The sequence below is a fragment of the Buteo buteo genome, chromosome 9 (genome assembly GCF_964188355.1).
Source record: "Buteo buteo chromosome 9, bButBut1.hap1.1, whole genome shotgun sequence".
Lineage (NCBI taxonomy): Eukaryota > Metazoa > Chordata > Aves > Accipitriformes > Accipitridae > Buteo > Buteo buteo.
The window spans coordinates 32,380,762-32,401,046 of NC_134179.1; the positions used below are offsets into that span (position 1 = coordinate 32,380,762).

General features: G+C 39.0%; 1 protein-coding gene across 2 annotated transcripts in view; it reads right to left on the reverse strand.

The window, feature by feature from the left end:
- The window catches only part of DCPH1 (damage control phosphatase 1), a 67,982-nt gene that overhangs the window by 23,256 nt on the left and 24,441 nt on the right, over positions 1 to 20,285 (reverse strand). For both annotated transcript variants that reach the window (XM_075035975.1, XM_075035973.1), the window contains 4 exons: positions 18,550 to 18,681; positions 14,984 to 15,240; positions 10,509 to 10,653; positions 8,560 to 8,745 (listed from right to left, as the gene is read on the reverse strand). In XM_075035975.1, coding sequence (XP_074892076.1) covers positions 8,560 to 8,745; positions 10,509 to 10,653; positions 14,984 to 15,240; positions 18,550 to 18,681 — 720 coding nt within the window. The remainder of the gene's footprint in view (positions 1 to 8,559; positions 8,746 to 10,508; positions 10,654 to 14,983; positions 15,241 to 18,549; positions 18,682 to 20,285) is intronic.

A 20,285-nucleotide genomic window follows, 5' to 3' on the forward strand; every position in this document is an offset into this window, starting at 1 on the left:
TAAAATAAGGCACTGCAAGCCTGTCAGTGCCCAAACATTTAAAAAAAAAAAAAACAAAACCAAAACCCAAGCAATTTACAGAATGAAAAGCCATAAACATCAAAACATTAAAATTCTTAACAATTCTCCTTGAAACCTCTCTTGAATGGAAAGCATTTACACTGGCTAGCTGCAGCAAGGTCAGCCTAAGCGTTGAACAGTATCCGGAACAGAGACTGTGACACGTAAAGGTGATATCCCAACTAGAAGAGCAGCCCTAAGAGCCTAAGTGATCAGTGCAAGCAGATAAAACAATTTCCGCCACAGAAGACTGAAAGGATAGAACTGCAACAGTTCATGTTTTCTCTTTGGCTCTTCAACACTTATGGTTAATGTCCCATGGCTCTGAATTATATGAAGGTTTCAGTGTGGAGCTTGTAGGATCAAAAAAGCTACCCAACACTGACACACAACCGATTTTGAAAACAGGAATAATTATGGAAATCGATGTTCAAAGAAAACAGAATTAGACATTAGATGGATTTACCCAGGGTAAACTGTGTCAATGACATGGGTGTTAGACACCAGAGATGCAGCTCTACCACGGCAATGCTCACCTGTGGACATAGAAAGCGGCACTAAAGGTTCTTCAGCTATCTGAGACCAGAGCAAAAGGGCTCATCTGGCATAGTGCCATACTTAAAGTTACCCACTCAGGCTGGGATGCAGTCTACCCACGCTCACCTGCTGGCACCCTACCTGCACTAGACTAGAGAAGATGTAAGAGTACCCAGACCATTGCACAAAACTGCAAGGCCTCCCTCATGAGAAATCATGTGTTCAATATTAGCTCAGCTGCGTTTACAGAAAATGTGTCCAAGCTGTAACAGGTGGGGAAAATTACTGCTGTCTTTTAAGCAGAGAAAGAGAGGGACTCTTTTATAAAGAATGGCTAGAAGAGCTGTATTTAACACTGCAAAACAAAATGAGGGAGATATGATCACATTAAAGAGGCAGACAAATGAAAGAGAGGAAACAAAGGAGAAGGTCTTTTAAGTAATGATACATATCCTCACTCTGTTGATCTCAAGATCTACTATGCATTTTTTTAAAGCTGTGATAAATCTTCCTTAATATACTGTATTCTTTCATATTTCTCAAAATTTCAACTAGCATGTCCTATACACATATAAGGTCTGTTGGTCTGTCAGTTCATCCAATAACCATTTTTTTAAAAGTGAACACTAGTCAAATTAATCACTCTTTCTGAGGCACTTTTAAGTGTCAGATTACATACTATAACTAATAATTAATCTATTTCAACTTCTAATTTCTTTAGAACATCTGAGTGGACATTACCTACTCCAAAGTGATTCAGGTGGTCAAACTCTGTTTTCCAGAGCTTTGAATTACCTCCTCTAGTTCTCCCTTCCTAAAGCAAACGAACAAACAAACAAACAAAAAAACAAAAACCAAAACCAAAAAACAATCCCACCAGCACAACTGAAGCACATTCAGAGAAAACACAACAGGTCCACATCCCAAAAGCACTGTAGCATTTTATTATGTTTGTAAGTAAACACAAATTTCATTGCTCATTTATCTAACGATACACTACAAAAATGAAATCTTTACTTTCATCTAATCCAATAAATTAAAACAGGCTGTGAAAATGGTTTTTCTCTAATGCATGTATGACATTACAGAAGCACACCACACCCTATTAAAAAAGCCACTGTTGTGGCTTTGCAGATGACATTGTGATAATACCAATTTTTATCTCCAGCACCAGCTTTCATCTTAACTTCTAAAGAAAAAAAAATAGCAAAGAATGTACAAAAACTCTCTTTTTGTACTGAAATTTTTGGTGCTAGGAATGGCTTTGTTCAATTTTAAACTGCCGAGCAAATTTTTTTTTATTTACATGAATTTTTAAAACCTGTGGGCTTCCAATACTAAAAAAGTGTCCAACCACATTTTCTTCTCCATTTACATATTGGAATCAAGCTCAGGTGCTTGCAAGTTTGGCAACGTCTAATTTCAGAAACTCTGCAAAGGTCTTCCCACAAAACACCTGCAGAAGAGAGGATGGCATGAAGGCTTCCCTTTCCACTGAGCCCTCTGAAGAGCTGTGAAGCTTTAATTAACAATCTTTCGGGAACGATTGGCATTCATTTCTGTCTTTCACTGTTCCTACACATGCAGTAGCTCCTAAAACAATTTCTCACTGGAAAGGAAACTGAATCATCATTTGCTGTTCAGGTTAAAATGGAGAGGTTTCCCCACAGACTGCACAGACCACAGCCACCTAATCACACAGTCTGTATTACCCAGCAGCCCTGTGGACAAACTATGCGGCCATACTCCTTCTGAACCCCATTAATTATCTGAGCCATAGCGAAAGCAAGGGACAGCTGCAAAGATGTTAGAGGAACTCATTCTCTCCTGATTTCATGTAAGCTGTTGTAAAATTTTTCACAGAAGAGGTTATCAACTAGGCAAGCCTCTATAGCCCTTCCTTAATTAGTTATCCATCAAAATTACAATGATATTTAAGTTCTATTATTAAAATATATTGTATTGATTGTGCCCGCTGCATGCAATTTTTTTAAATGTCAAACAAAATTATTATTTTCACAGAAAAACTGTAAGAAAGATTACTCTTATGAAAGCTATTTTCATACTTGAGATCAGCTTTGCACCTAACATACTTTAGGGGAAATCCCAACCCCACCTAAATTGGTGACAAAAGTTTCACTGACTTCTGTTGAGTCAAGATCCCACTGAAGAGAAGAGATTAAAAGACAATTTTAGTAACAATGACATTGTTATGCTTACTGTAAATACACCTTATTTCTCAGATTTAAAAATAATTAAAACTTTATAGTAAGTTCAATCAAGAATTTACGGAAACATGAAAATGAAGACTTGCTACAGGAAAAGCAAAAAACTTAGCAGAGAAATTAAACACCAGTTTTTCACTTCCAATGAGATAAAGAGAAATGCAACACTGTAAGAAGGTGGACACTGACTTGAAATCTCATGAGGCAGCTGAGGCTCTGCCTGGAGAATTCAGACCTTTAACAGCAACGGACACAGAGAGACAGCGTGCAGAGCCTTACCTGGACGTTAGCAATATAGCTGTCCCATGTACAGAACTGGACGAATTTCTGATTATTTTTCGTCAAAATTCACTGATAATGACAGGGCCATTTTCTAAAGGGCTTTCGTGAGATTTTATGTGAAACATTCATACTGTATCATATAGTAGCAGCAGCAGCTGCTAACATGGAGATGCAGCCTTTGAATCAGGAAGTCCCAGACTGATGGAAGCTGAGAGCATGTATGGCCAAAAGTATTTCTGCATGCTTGCCCACACATCAGCTACTGGCCACTCACACAGCTTAGACAACAGTTGTTTGGCTTGACATAGCAGATTCCTACATAACTGCTGTCCTTCACCATCATCTACCACTCTACAACCCCTGTCACAACCATCTCCTCCCTTTTATTTCTTGGAGCAGCCATACATTAACCTAGGCCCTTGTTACCCTTCTAGAGGAAACTCTGGGCTTTTGGGCTTTCATCTATTTTGAAGAGCAGAGTATTTAGGTTAAATAATTTGAGAGGGGTTTTAGACCAGAGAAGGGCATTTGAACTTATATCATAATCCATTGTTGGATGTGAGGGGAAACAGTGACAAAGGATGAGGAAAAGGCTGAGGCCACCTTTGCCTCAGTCTTTAATAGTAAGACCACTTGTTCTCAGGGTACACAGCCCCCTGAGCTGGAAGACAGGGACAGGGAGCAGAATGAAGCCCCCATAATCCAAGGGAGAAATGGTTAGTGACCTGCTACACCGCTTAAACACACACAAGTCTATGGGGCCGGATGGCACCCACTGAGGGATCTGGTGGCAGTGCTCACCAAGACACTTTCCATCATTTATCAGCAGTCCTGGCTAAAAGGGCAGCTCCCAGTGGACTGGAGGTTACCAAATATGATGTCCATCGACAAGAAGGGTCAGACGGAGGATCCAGGGAACTACAGGCCTGTCAGTCTGACCTCAGTGCCGGCAAAGGTTATGGAGTAGATCATCTTGAGTGCCATCACACGGCATGTGCAGGACTACCAGGGGATCAGGCCCAGTCAGCAGGGGTTTATGAAAGGAGGTCCTGCTGGACTGACCTGATCTCCTTCTATGACAAGGTGACCTGCTTAGTGGATGCAGGAAAGCCTGTGGATGTTGTTGACCTAGACTTTAACAAAGCCTTGGACACCATTTCCCACAGCATTCTCCTGGAGAAACTGGCTGCTCATGGCTTGGACAGGCGTACTCTTCGCTGGATGAAAAACTGGCTGCTCATGGCTTGGACAGGCGTACTCTTCGCTGGATGAAAAACTGGCTGGATGGACGAGCCCAAAGAGTTGTGGTGAATGGAGTTAAATCCAGTTGGTGGTGGGTCACAAGTGGTGTTCCCCAGGGCTCAGTGTTTGGGCTAGTTCTGTTTCATATCTTTATCAATGATCTGGACAAGGGGATTGAGTGCACCCTCAGCAAGTTTGCAGATGACACCAAGTTGGGCGGGAGTGTTGATCTGCTCGAGGGTAGGAAGGGTCTACAGAAGGATCTGGACAGGCTGGATCGATGGGCCGAGGCCAGTTGTGTGAGGTTCAACAAGGCCAAGTGCCGGGTCCTGCACTTGCGTCACAGCAACCCCATGCAGCGCTACAGGCTTGGGGAAGAGTGGCTGGAAAGCTGCCCGGCAGAAAAGGACCTGGGGGTGTTGGTTGAATATGAGCCAGCAGTGTGCCCAGGTGGCCAAGAAGGCCAACGGCATCCTGGCCTGTATCAGAAATAGTGTGGCCAGCAGGAGCAGGGAGGTGATCGTCCCCCTGTACTCAGCACTGGTGAGGCCGCACCTCGAGTGCTGTGTTCAGTTTTGGGCCCCTCACTACAGGAAAGACATGGAGGTGCTGGAGCGTGTCCAGAGAAGGGCAACCAAGTTGGTGAGGGCCTGGAGCACAAGTCTTATGAAGAGCAGCTGAGGGAACTGGGGCTGTTTATCCTGGAGAAGAGGAGGCTGAGGGGAGACCTTATCGCTCTCTACAACTGCCTGAAAGGAGGTTGTAGTGAGGTGGGTGCTGGTCTCTTCTGTCAGGTGGCTGGAGATAGGACAAGAGGAAATGGCCTCAAGTTGCAGCAAGGGAGGTTTAGGCTGGATATTAGGAAAAATTTCTTTACTGAGAGGGTTGTCAGGTATTGGAACAGGCTGCCCAGGGAAGTGGTTGAGTCACCATCCCTGGCAGTATTTAAAAGACATGTAGATGTGACACTTAAGGACACGGTTTAGTGGTGGACTTGGCAGCATGTGGTTAATGGTTGGACTTGATGATCTTAAAGGTCTTTTACAACCTAAATGATTCTACGATTCTATTAATACTGGCACCTCAATCAGCACCAGGGTCTCAATATACCAAGTCAATTACACATACATATACAAAATGCCCCACATTAAATTAACAGTAATAATAAGGTATAAAACAGAATGCAGTTATCTTCCAGATGAGTTCTTACACCAGCCACAACTCCAGTTACCACTGTCATACCACAAGGACTGTGAACTAGCTTCGTCTTATCTCCCATCTTGTCTGATGATTCAACCTGGAAATATTTGTGATGCTTCCTGAAACCTGTCCCTAATATGTATTTTCTTAGTGATATCTTATAAACAAACAAACAAACAAAAAAATCCAGGTTCTAAGAAATTCATTACTTTATTTATCTATTGGGACAAGAAAAACCGAAAATCGTTTGGTTGTGTCTCCTACAAAGTATTTAGGTGTATTCAAAACATAGGCATGTTTCTCAAGTTTAATCAATTTCCTTAAATAATAAATTTATATTTTAATTAATTATGTTTTCATACAATCAATTATTTTAATAAATTTATACTGATTAAATGCTACTTAGATAAATTGTATTCATTAATAACAATTTAATACAAGTCAGTATTGAATACTGAAGAGTATTTTCTTGGTTAATTTTGCATCGGTTTGCAGCAGATATATTTGTATTATTTGAAATACAATCAAGCAATTTTAATTATGTTCTTTAAAGACATTGCATGGTGCACATCTTTGCAAAACAAGTGTTTTAATTAACACTTCAGAGGGAATCACAAATATTTCCAGGTTGAATCATCAGCGAAGATGTGACACAGAACAAACCAGTTTACTAGTTCTTGTGGTTCATCAATGGCAATGCTGTACAAAAGGCAAATTCATCTGGAAGAAGAATATATGCATCTTCTTCTATACCTTAAATAAATGCCATATAGGAATTTATTAAATACTAGAAAGAAACTTGGTTAGAGCAAATAAGACATTTTTCAAGGACCTACAGACATTCTCAAAGAATGTTACAGTTCTGTAATTATGATTATCATAATCAATAATCACTGTCTGGACATACAGAAAGAACAAACAGGTATTCTGATTCTCAGTCTAGAAATTTGGGCAGTATTTAAAAGTTATTTTCCATCAAATGCAAATTTGATATCCAGCACTGCCAGAATAAAGATATGCACAATAGTTACAGAACTCCAGGAGCAAGCTCTTGCAATATTTGATCAGAAATGTGAGAAATTCAGAATTCTAAAAGAAAAATAATACATTACAACAAAATGGTGGCTTGCTTTTGTTACTTATATTAGTTCCGAGACCCCGTTCGTTTCTGTTGTTTGCTGTTTGCTATTGTGATGCAGTGAGGCTGAGAGGGGAACAGATAAAATTATCATTCACTTGTTAATGGTCCCCAAATGAAAACCAGCTAACTGCAAGAAATACTTGAGTATCAAATATACTAAAGAACATTCTGAATCACTCTCACATATTAACCTTAAAATGTAACCAATTGGCTTTCATTTTCTTCATCAAGAATTTCAGAATCTACAATCTGTTTAACTGAACATTAGATAGATAGCTGCCCCCTCCTGGGACATGAAGAAAGGCACCTGGTCAAGAGAGGGAGTTCATAGAAATCCCGAGGAGCAGGAATGAAGAACTACCTGGCAAGAAAAACTGGCAGCAATTCAGAGGGATGGCAAGGAACAGGGTGGTAGCTGAGGCTTGCTGGAGAAGACTGACAGAACAGTGTGACGGCCCCTATACACTTATGAAGAATTTTGAGAGAAAATTGGGGGAAACAGGTCACCATCTCAATCCGAAATACAGAAGATAGCAAACACATCTGGCCCTGGGAGCTTCAGGCAAACACAGACAAAAGTCACTTGTACTCAGTCTGTGCTGGGTAAACTCTGCTACAGGCAATTCCATTAATTAAAGCTCAGAAAACAGTCCAGAAACACACCACCATGTGCATGTCTTCTGGCACAGGAACAGTATGGATTTCTGCTTTTCATCTTCACAGGGGAATGTCACAACATGTGCAACTCTGTTCATGTGCTTAAACTGTGCAGCATAGTATATGACAAAGTCAAACTGACTTTATACCACTGATGCCCCTCCTGTAACCTAAGAGACCTATCAAGGGAACAGGGAATGCCATACATCCTCCTGTAGATATATGGATTTAAAGCATTTTTGCTTTTTTACTTATTTTTTCAATACTGAATTTCTTAATACACTTTTGTGAACACAAAACCTTCTTAACAAATTTACTCAGTATCAGCAAATTTAAGTAGCTAAACTGAAAGAGCACTGGAGGAGTCTGCAGCCTCTAGATAAGCCCTGGTGGCACACACTTCATTTGAAAGGCAATGCTAATAATTTAGCAAGACATTTCTGTAAAATGGGTTAAATAAATTATGTATTTGGCACATGCACAACAACGATAGGAAAATATTTTTCATAAAACTAGCTCAACTTTGGAAATGTTTTGGCAGTCAGAGCAAACTTGCAAAACAAATCACAAATGAAGCCCTCATCTTGGTTTAAAACATCTCCTGATTCTGGCTTGCTTAGTGAGTAAACTACACTCTGCTCTTACGCACACACCTGTGTTTGAAGTAAAGTATGCAAACAAAATGTTTTCAAAAAGGACCTGTTTAAGTTTTTGGTGCAGGTTCTCTCTCAGTCCCATTTGAGTCTTAGAAAAGTTTACACAGCTTCGTAAGAAGTATTTTCAGCAGTAAGTAAAATTTATGACCCTTGTGGTACTTAATATTTATCTTCCCTACAACAAATTCTTTCTTCTCCAGAGCACACTGTCAGCTATTTCTCATCTTCTAAGTATTTTGCCTACAACCAAATCAGAACACTATATCCTTTAAAGTGTATGGTGGTGGTCTTCTGTTCAGGAAAAAAGGAATGCCAGAGGAGCGGGGAATAAGAAAACCAGGGCAGATATATTTTACACAATGCTATTGTTTAATCTCCATATATTCTGAAGCTTTCAGAAAGTTGAGAATAACCTTAGAGAAATGTCCTTTTTAGGAAAGATCCTAATCACCAAAAGTCTTTCAGAAGCATTTTTTTCTCATACAACTCCTATTGAAAATTGAAATTTTGAGAAAACATTTGAAAACTAGACAAACATTCACGTCATACAATTATGTACCTTACTAAATTTTTCCATGTCTTGATAGTATCCTGCTGCCTTTTTCTGCTCCTTGGTCACTTCTGAAACAAGCCTTGTGATAGTTTCTCTACTAGCTTTGGACTCCATCTCATGGACACTGATAGCTTCTTGAAGAGCAGCAACCTGGTCTTTTAGAGTAAGATTTTCTTTACATATTTCAGACACCTAGAGAAATAATTCAAATATTAGTAACTTTTTTAAAGCACTTAACAATACATATATTCATCCCAGTATACCTGCTCCTAATCATCCCAATAAAGGCATGGCTTTTCTGGTGACCCCTGGGTCAGATTTATAACTGCACTCTACTATTCCTTTCTAAAAAGAGTAAAAATACAATTAAAATGAGAACCATATTCCCATCAGAAACCCACACCTTAGTGTAACGTGGTTCAGATTTACTCCCACACAATCTCTATGATCTATTAAACAAGTGGAGAGCTACTGTTGCTGCATATCTGCGCTTGACATGAAGCAGGTCAGAAAATGAAACCAGATCATACAGCTAACTTCATGTGAAAAACAAACCGTTTCAGTTTGGCTTGTTAAGATTTATGCACCTCATTTGGAACAAGAAACTGAAAGCTACATTTTATGCTTGAAACTTTTTAGGTGTGGGGAAGATCTGAGTTAGTAACAGCTCATAAGCATATTCAAGGGCAGGGCCAAATACCTGGTGGGCTGCTGTTCTGAGCAGCCAACACCTTGGAAAAAGGAGTCATTTCCAAGAAGTGGAATAGATGAATGTGGGCACTTCAAAGAGTGCATAAGTTAAAAAAAATGTACCCTGACTCTTACTGGCAAGACATTTGTTAGGACTAAGCCAGATCAATTCTGTCTTAAATAAAACCCTAACATGGAAAAGAAGCTAAATAGACATGTCATGACCCCAAACAGAAAATGAGTTGCTAAGTTTTCGTAATGCACACAGTTTTCAGCACAAATTAGATTTCCCAACTAGATTTATTATTACATTGTTAAAACAAGACATCAATATATACCTTTTTAAACTTCAGTTACTTCCTTAACTTAAAGTATGTAAGAGTTACAGCTTAATACAAACATTTTTGCCTCTAATAACAACTAGCCAAGTTTTCTTAAAGCATCTATTACAGTTTCAATGTGCTTGTAATATTATGAAGGCAAGTACTTTAAGAAATCACTGTGATATGTACCTAGATAATCTTAATTTATTAAGTATTCCTTATAGCCAGAACTCTTATAATAATATGAAAATAATGAAACATAATTTCCCAAAATACCTTGTATGCTCCCAAGTGAAGAAAAATAAGGATAGCAAAGAACCGGCAGAACATGAGAAAAATGCTCAAAATTAGGATAAATTGCCCTTCAGCATCATCAATAAAGTTTAAAAGAGTATACAAACAATTTTCCTTTCCTAAATGGAAGCTTATTCTTGGAACTTCAGAATTATTCTGATGAGAAATAACAGTTTTATGATTAAGTCTGAAAAACACCACACAGTTATTCACAGCATTTTGTTACAGGGCATAGTTAAGGTTGTTCTAGGGTATGCCATTTCAGATGTTTATATTTAATGGTATGTTGGCTCAAGATAAATGTTAAGATCTAGTGGTACAGTTTACACATCACCTAGTGACTCCCAGTGTTAATGTTTTCAGGAAAGCTTTCAACCAACTATCTAACCATGGCTGTACTTGGGAACTACAGGCTGATAAAATGCTTGTGCAGATAAGAGCAGACTGACTTCCCTGAGGTCTATTAGTGTTCAGCATCTTTGAACATCAGCCCAATATGGAAAAGAAATCTGTCTTAAATGATAGCACTGTCTGCAAATCATTACTTAACACAAAGATTCCTGTCTTCATCACTTGCTTTATTTCTTTGACAACCAAATATTCATCTGTTAAATCACTATACAGAAACCATTGCCTACACATAATCACCTTTGATGTTAAATGCTCTTGTGGTTTCTCTTTTTCTCTGATGTTTGTGTCCAAGAATCCAGAAAGCTCTGTAAGGAACTCTTCATACTTTCTGCTGATTTTAGAAGCTTGACTCATGCTTTCTTCACACTCATTCAAATATTTACTAATGAGACAGAAAAAAAATAATACAGACATCAGGATGAATGTTCTCTGAAACAGAATTCTAGGCCAAAGACATTATCCCAAGATTATTGCTAGCTTCTGCATACCACAAAATTCATTTTAAAAGTTACATATAATTCTCTATATCTGTTATTTAATACATATAACTTTCATTGTTGCTTTATGTGTAAACATTTCTTCATCTTTGCTTTTGATTAGCACTTCAAAGGATCTTCTATGATCCCAATCTCATTCTCAGCACAAGATTTCAGTAAAACACAAGAACCAGGTGACATCAGTAAGCAGTGCCCTCAAGATACTAGAAATGGAGGCTGCAAACAAAAGTTTAGAAAAAGTAAGGGGGAAGAGAGTGATGAAATTATAGTAAAAATATGCTAAAAGCACTTCATATCCCCTCTCTAACAAAGATGACAGTGCTGATCAACAAACTCTGGGGAAAGAGAAGCCCCTCTGGACTAATGGAAGTGTAGGACACCCAGAGTACCTGTGAAGGGAATTTTACCAGCAGAAGCAAACAGAGATGGGAGACACTACTTTGCTGTACATGCAGGCTTCTGCAGTGTAACACAACCCATGAAAGGGATCAATTAAAAAAGAAAATATCAAGGGACTACCACAAAAGTATGAAGAAAAGGCAGCTTTTTTTCATCAGTTTCATCACTCTCAAAAGGTGCCTATCATGCAGACACATATTCCACACAAAACATCTATTATCAGCCTTAACAGCAGGTATCAGTTTGTAAACACTCTATAAGAATGAACAACCAAATAATAGAGCGGTCAGTTTAACTCATTGGCATAAACGTGGTTACATCCTTCCCATTGCCAGGGACAAAGACAAGTCCAGCAAATAAGCATTGCCACAGTCTGCATAGGTAGCAAACATATAGATTAAAATCTTGCTCACAATGTTGCAACGCTGAGCATCACTTCTGAAAAACTACAAAGAAAGAGATTAACAGAAATAGGCAACCAAACAAAGCTCAAAATGGCCATTAGTGTAATCCAAATATCAACTCCAATACCTCTCAGATAACACCCATGAGAGAGGTACTCAGTGGTAGAGTACAAGAGACAAAACTATTAGGCTTTCAGTTGAGAAACAAGGTACTTTCTAAAGCAAGGTCCTCACAAGGATCTGAACACTAGAATAAAACGAGATGTAAGGTATCACCAAACAGCTGTCTAGAGCAAATACTTTATTGAAACTCATTTGCTTATCAGAGCATAGCACTACTCTCAGTTTTTAATGTCGGCATGCTAGTTATTTCTGGACTCATTCTTTTCCATTTCTGATCTCTTCCTCTCTAGGTTGCCATTCAAACAGGAAACAGAGCATCACTCCATAATCAAAAAGCAGCATGAGTTTCCTATAGGAAACACACAGTGAGTGAAAATACAGTACGTTAAATGGTTATAAATCACTAAGCAAAAGAGATGGTCCATGAAAAACTTCAAGATGTTGCCTTAGGAAGGAGATCTGTGCAGTTGTTATCAATGCTGCGAAGTGGAAGAGATAGGAACAATAACAGAGAATGGAAAATATTAATTAATGCTCTGGACAGGATGAGGACAGTTCCATGTACTATTGCACAGCACACGCCATGAACCAAAAGAGGTCTGCCTTCTGCAGCAGGCACTGGCCCTCAGAAAACAAGTGCCTCACAGCTTCCTCACCTCTGAGCACCTTTGTCTCCTCTATAGCCCCAGCAAAACTAAACTGTGAGATGGTCGCTAAACTGCTGTCCTGAGGAGGGGTATGTCAGAAGTGAAAAGGTATAAGGCTCCAGACATGTCATACATGCATTCCTGTATGTTAGAATATTGTATGAGATTGACCACCAACCCCTCAAACTGTTCTGTGGCTCTGAAAAATCAAGGCACATCACACACAAACCTGTGCCTGCTTCTAAAAATAAACAATCTGAAGTACAAAGCACATACTTGACAACTCTCTGAATAACCCAATTACCTAGTAAGGCCATAAAGGTATGAGCACCTAAAAAATAGGCAATCACGTACAAAAAAGTAGAACGCAGCTCTTGCACAGTTTTGCTAGCTCTTCAGAACTAATGAGCAAAGAGAAGAGGAGGAAAAAGAAAAAAAAAAAACTTTTCAGAGTTCAGGCTCTAAAAATACTTTGGCAATAGACCTGTTGAGTAGAAAAGCACCATTTGCAATAGGAGAGGTATACATCTGGTAGTCAATCACAGAATTCATTAAACATTTTTTACTACATCCCTACGTATAGAATGTAAATGTGCATTTCATGCCTACTGGCTTGCTCTTCCCTTTTATTAGTGGTTTTCAGTGAAAATCCTTCTTGAATACCTAATTAGGAATAATCATGTGCCATGTAGTACTAAGGTGGCCAGACCAAGCAACTAAAGCTCATTAAGTCAATACATTGACTAGTATTTAGTGGCACAGGTAACCATTAGCTGAGGATGAGAAAAAAACTTTGAAAACATACACTGTAGATTCACAAACAATCCAACACGTTTGTTCCTTCCAGAAGAGCAGACACCCTCCCTTTGTCCCTTCCCTTTTGCCAGCACTGTAGTGGTGCACTCCAGGTGCACAGTGAACCAGATCTGGGATTGGTAGAGCCAGAAATTAAGCTTTTTATTTTGCTCACTTCTCTCTTGGAGCAGTTCCCTGGTCCCAGTCACCATGCAGCAACACAAATAGAAGTGCTGACACAAGTGTCATGGGCAAAACAGAGCAGCCAGGACCGCACTGGGAGTCACAGCACAGATTTATGCCACATAAAATTGATCATATCACTGTATCATATTAACATTGTTACACAGTATTTTGGCAGGTTTTTTTCCCAGTGAGTCAGGCAAACAGGATAAGAGGTTTTTCTTCCTTTTATTTTCTCCCCCAGAAGTAGCACTTTAAAGAATCTTAACAACCATTATGTCAGAGACTGATGTTTTCTATGTTGCTAGGATGCATAATACACTTTTTGGCTTAACTATCTCCTCACTTATATTTGGATCGTATCCAAAATCTTTGGTGATCAACATTAACACTCTCCAGGCAGGCATTCTGGCAAATCAGCTGGTAATAGACAAATGCACTGCAATGGATTTCTCTAGATTTTAAAATAACTTAATTATCCATTTCTAATGCACAAAGCCTGGAAGAGCTGTGCAAAATACTGATTTGGGAAATACAGACATCTGGTAAACACTCACCTTGCTCTTAACTAGACAGTATTGAGAGAGACATGGATATTAGCCTTGTAATGGTGGGAAAAAATCCATTATAAAAGTCTACAAGGTGTCTATTAATATAACATGACTGACACTGATTTTGGAATTTTAAAGTTCAGAATATTTTCACACCAATCAATTTTACTTGTGATCAACATTGCTATTAGCCTCCATCCCACAGACCTGAAATATTAGCAGTTATGCAGAACTGACAGATCAGTGGTCTGCCACACTATGCTGAGAACAGTATAGTTAAGGACACTATCTTTTATTAAAAGTTTTATCCAATCAATATGCACATTTCAAAAAAAAAAACTAAAAAAAAAAAACCAAAAAAAACACCACTCCACAGCAATGTCCAGAAGAAAGCCAAAGAAAAGTCAGAGGAAGCTAACATTACTGAAAGCTGAACAAACATTAACCAAACATTAACATGCTTCCTTCAGGATGCTACTAACTAGGAATTATACCATATTTTCTTTATTACACTGCTCCTAACAGACTGAATTTCACTTGACACTGTTCCAGTTCCAGCTGTGACACAGAAGAGGAGAAAAAGAGACAAGTGGTGCAGCAGCACAGTCACTCACCACTGCACAGCCCATGCAGCATGTCAAGTAACAGGTAAATGTCTGCAAAAGATGCCATGTGATACGGATAGATCAGGGCACTAGACTGTAGTTGCAGGTACTGCCTATCACAAGCGTGCTATGAAAGGCATGAAGTTTGCCTCAGTGCCATACATGGAAATACCTGAATGAGGAAACCATACCTATCATTTCTACTGTGTTCAGACAAACAGCCCTCTGTGCTCATTTTTTGTAAACAATGAGATTACACACCAAGGTGACTCATATCGTCATTTCTCCTCTGAAGGACAAGACTCTCAAAACCCCATTTATGGGCTAACAACTCAAACCAAAATTCAAATTTCAATACCTTCCACACACTCGGGTACAATGGCTGTGCAAGGCATTGTAACAGAATTCAGATCTGCAACAAAGTCCATCCACCAAAATATTTTTTTGCATTGACAACTGCATCATTCTGTCATCCCAAACAAAAATTCTCATCTCGCATGAATCTTACTTAAGTTTGGCATTCTGCTCATGAAGCTCCTCCTTCAGCTCCCAGTTTTCCTTGAATGCCGCCTGAGCTGTCAGCTCAGCCTGGTTTTTAGAAGTGGTGAGCGCACACACCTCTTCCTCCATCTCCTGAATTCGGGTTTGCAAAGACAGGAGGCGAGACATCTGTCTAGCATTGTTTTCCTTGTAACTTTCAGCTTCAGCCTTCAGCTCTTGAAAAGAGGCTTCTTTAGAGACCATTCTGGACCTGAGTTCAAGAAGCTATAGATAGAAAAGGAGTAAATTCATTAAAAAAGGAAGAATAACTTTGCCCAGGCTGAAATATGTGCCTGCACTACAAGTTTAGTAACGTGACAAGAAACACATTTTGGAACAAAAGACCCAGAGTCTTCTATCACTATAAGACCAAGTGGAGGGATACAACTTTATTTTCATATAACTAGGAAAAAGCAATAGAAGAGGTTTGTAAAAACAAAAGCTGCTGTTGTGTAATGCAATACAACTTTTCAAGATACTCTCTTGCAGGAAGATAAATTTATTTACAAATTCAGAATTTAGGAAAAGTTCACCTTAAATTCTGCTGCGCAACCTTAGCTCACCTCCCGTATGCATCTGCATCACAATACAGTTATTAACACCACTATTCCCTCTTTTTTGCCTGCCTTCTCCCTGCCCTCAATTCTGGTGCACAATTCCACAGATATTCTATAGCTGCAGGGAGTTGTGACAACAAAGTATCCTGTTGTATGAGGGTGGAGCCTTTTGATGATTTGCAGCATATTCAGAAGCAAAGAAATTTTTGGAGAGTTGTGCTGTAGGCAACCTCTTCTCATCTTATGCAAAATGTTATTTTTTGGTCTGATAATCCAATCAAGTGTAGCTGGATTTACACAGAAACAGCAAGAGAGACTTTTAAGGGTGTGAGAAGGCACATCACCGCCAAATGTGAAGGACCTGGTCCAGAAATGATGCTAGAGCTTCCCAACAGTTCATGGAGTTCAGTTGTTTTTCTTTACTTTCCCCTCTCTTTTAACTAAAAATACCATTTTCCTTTGAAATATTTCTGCTACAAGCTTCTCTAAAAGACTGAGCTTGAGGCAGACACACCAGGCACATAAAATTTCAGTGTGTTTTATTTTGTTAAAAGGAACAAGTAATTTAAAGTGGATTTTTTTTGTCACAAGAAGTGTTAAGGCATGTTCCAGCTTTCCTGACAATTCCAATTATAAGCAGCAAGATGCATTCTGAAGCATTTATCTCCTACTACGTCAAATTAATAGGAAAATGATTAAGACACATTAACTGCTCTTTATGACATGTGCTAGGGCTTTTAACTTGTGGCAAACGTTTTGAGGCAATAAATATTTAAGACATTAAGCTGCAATTCAGGACATCAGGAAATTACCGCTCTGCCAGAGGCTTCCAGTGTGACCAAGACCCAAGCTACTCAGAGGAATTCCAGGAGGCTGGTGAGCCGACTGCATGGCAACTGCCTTGGAAAAGAGAGGGCCTGCTTCTCCTGCTCCCAGCCACGCATGCCTGTCCTCCCTCTCGCACCAGCTCTGGTATTTATCTGACTCCTCCACAAACAACTAACGCAGCTGATAGAAGAGAATTCGCTTTCTACAGAGGAAGAGGAAGGGGAGCTGGCCACGTCACAGAGAAAAGGCTAACACTGTATGAGGATCACTCTTCCAGCAGCAGCATAGTCTCTGATGAGCTTATGCTTCACCTGCAAGCGCTGGTTTATCAAACACTTTGGAGCTGACATAAAGCCGCACTGATTTTGAGAAAAGCAGCTCTACCTTTTCCCAGGCTCACTGGCTTCATTTCCACACTCCACCCTCTTCTCTGTGCTAGCAGAAGCACTTACATGGCTTCAAGGTGAAGTAAGATTGGGAAAATCATCTGGCTAAAAAACAACTCAGAAGGAAAGGCTTTATTTTTCAATTGCATCAGTTCCCCAACAAAACAGTGCATGGTAAAACTACACATACATCTGTGCCAGCACAAGGGATGGGGCAGTGTGGGGAAGGAAATGAGCAGCTGAAGAAACAATAGGATTGCTTTTCTTGGCGGCTGGACCAAGCTATGGTAGCTTAAAGTGTTCATAACCTTAAAATTTCTCTGTGGTTCAACTCCCCATCTGCAAAATGTGATATTTTTTCCTCTGTCCATTGTCTTTGTGGTCAGTTCCAATAGCAGAAAAAGCAAGAATAATCCCATATCATGAGTTTTGCAGAGTACTCGGCAGAACAGTGCTCTGACCTCAGCTGGGTCATGAAGGTCTTTATTAACAAGAGCATGAACAGCTGCTTTCTTGACTATTCTTTTGCTTTTGCAAGCACAGTGCTGAAAGAATCTATAAATCAGTCAGTTATGCTGGCAATAAAGCCATTCAACATTTCCAGTAATAAATTCTTTCTATGAGAACATGAAATTCTGTATGGCTTTTTAAAATTGAAATTTAAAGTACTGATCCTGGATAGCCATTAAATGTAGGGGAACTCTGCAGTAATTTCAGGATCAACTGGTCAAATTCAAGCTCAGCCGATGGACACTCATCCCTGTAGTTCTGGCTGGATATTGTATTAACAATCCATTCTCCTATAGTATTACATGTTTTTGCTGTTCCCCATATTCAGCTATCCACAATTAAAGAAATTTTATTTCATTGATAGAGCCTTTTTTAATGTTCAAGTGCTATGCAAGTATATCACAAAACACTTTACAATGTGCAATAGAAATACACATTTGTACATTTTACAAGTGTTTAAACAACTAGTTGGATGAATGTTCACAAGTTTCTATTGCACTTTATGTGTGTATGCATATTTATGAATATATACACCTAAATCTATGTATGTAAATAAATGTAAGCATTTCATGTCTCCTAAAGGCAAATTCAACTCCATTGTACAACTGACCACTACCCTCATTGCTGAATTGGATCAAACCAACCTTAGTCACTCATGTGTTAAAGAAAAAAATTACATGTGAAAATACAGAAATTCTAAAAATTATCCCCTCTAATAAATCCTCTGTCCTGAGAAGTACCATCCAAGCAGCAGAAAAGGATGTGTGTGTGTTCTGCAGCCTCTCTAGTTACAATCAACCTCATTAGCTCAAACACAACTTCAGTGGTGATGAAAGCAAAGCAAATTTGCGGAGCTGTAACCTGAATAAAGTGGAGAAGTGGGTAAGAATGGGCAATTATATCTTAACTCACCAGCAACAACAGGAAGACATCTATCAGAACTTTTATACAACCACAATTTAGAAATCCTAACTTTCAGGTTTAATTAAAAAAAGTTGCATTTAGATGATGACGATAAGCTAGACCGCTTCAAATCTTTCAAATATAAACTCATAATCAGTTCTTGAACACAGAAGCAAGCAGAGTAAAAATCGTACAGAAATTCTAAAAAGAAGAATGTTACAAGAAACAAGAGTTCTGTATCAAAAGCAAGAGGTTTTGGACTTTGTGCAAGCTTTCTATTCTCTGCAGAAAGGGACTCTGTAGAGAGTGCTCAAGTTTGGAGAAGGATTTGGAAGTATTTTTAAATTTACCTCTGACTGGGCACAATCATACTTCACCGAAAGTGCTGCAAGTTCACTTTGAGCAGTTTCAGCTGCAGCTCGATAGTGATTCATTTGCTCTCTAGTGACAGGAATATCCAGAAGAACGTGATCATGAGATTCCTGGGAAGACAGCAAGAAAACAAAAACCACTAGACATCACATTTTTAAAATATTTTTGCTTCAGTGCTTTTCTGTTTGATTAAGCTACTCAAGGGCATTTATTCCAAATACGTTATTCCCAGAGTAACTGACCCTTACTGAAAAATAGGATAAACAGTCACTTTTCTACCGGTTGCCACTTTCATCTGCAAGTTCAGCCATAAACATCAGTACTAAAATATATCAACATGTCAGATATTCCCTCTCAACAATCCCATGGCCTCCCACTATTTTAAGCTCAGGTTATTTCCTGCAGTTTCTATGTATTTAGCAATATCCAAAAGGTCCCTCTTCTACAAATTTAGCCAGTCACTCCTTCAGCCCACATAAACTTTAACACAAAGGGAGTCCTCAGTTGTCTCTTGTGCACTTTGGTTTTTAGACTTCAGTTACATTGCACACCCCCTCATTTTGATGTTGGAAGAAATGGTGAAAAAAAGCAATGGCTATCAATCTCCTCTGTGCCATTCATGATTTTGCAGATTTCTATCACACCTCGCCTTCACTCTCTCTAGCAGGTTGAAGAGTCCATGCCTACTCAGACACTCCTACCTGCTCCTCAATGTCACTTTTTGGCTTGTCCATTTGTGCTTTTAATTCTAATCTGCCAAGGCTAAAGGTCCTTTTGAACTCTGTCACTTGAACATAACTTCAGCTTTCTGAATGATGCTTTCTCATCCCCTGCAATCACCATACTGACTTCCTTTCAAGCTTTTTCAAGCCCTTCTGATAGATGGCAAGCACTGGCTCTGAGCTTCTAGCAGTCTCCTTCACCGCACTTGTACAACTCTTTTTGTTCAGCTCCTGCCCATTCTAAATAGAAAATAATGAATAGCTTTCTAAATAGGTGAACATCTAGTAAAATAAGCCTCTACCAAAAAACACACAGAGAAATCCCTGGGGGATAAGGCAAAACTACTGGTTTGGACTATAGCAGAAGATAAATTACCTTGGATTAGTTTCTATAATATTGTCATTTCTTTTCTTTAATCTTTCTTCAATGCACTAGTACATACCACATTAGATTCATCAAGTTCAATCACATTCATCTCCCTCAAAGACACTCAGCTGTGCTCTTTCACAAAGGAGTCGCCACTCTCATCAGGCCAGACTGATACATGTAGTACAGCTCACAGCCATGTAAAACATAGCACACAATCTCTGAGATAAAAAAGCTGCTAATTTTTGCAAGACTTTATCACCATTCTGAGGGAGTGCGGGAAGGCATGTGTCATCTCTTTGCTACTTTGTCTTCCTTTTTGCTTTATTCCACTTGTTTCACATTGTACAACCACATGAAATTCTTTGATGTAGAGAGGGTTTTTTTCATCCTGTAATATATCAGGCCTCCAAAACCATGCCTGGAACTTGCAAAGCATATCACCGTGTATGTTATTTATATATGCTGTAATATTTATATTACTATATAGATGTATGTTTTCTTTTTCTTCCCTAAACAAACAAAACCAATTCTGACTCTACAGAAAGAAGGAATGCATCACAAAACTGATGAAATAAAAACATTTCAGAGCATAGCTGAAGAAAGAAGCCCCCTGTTTAGCAGC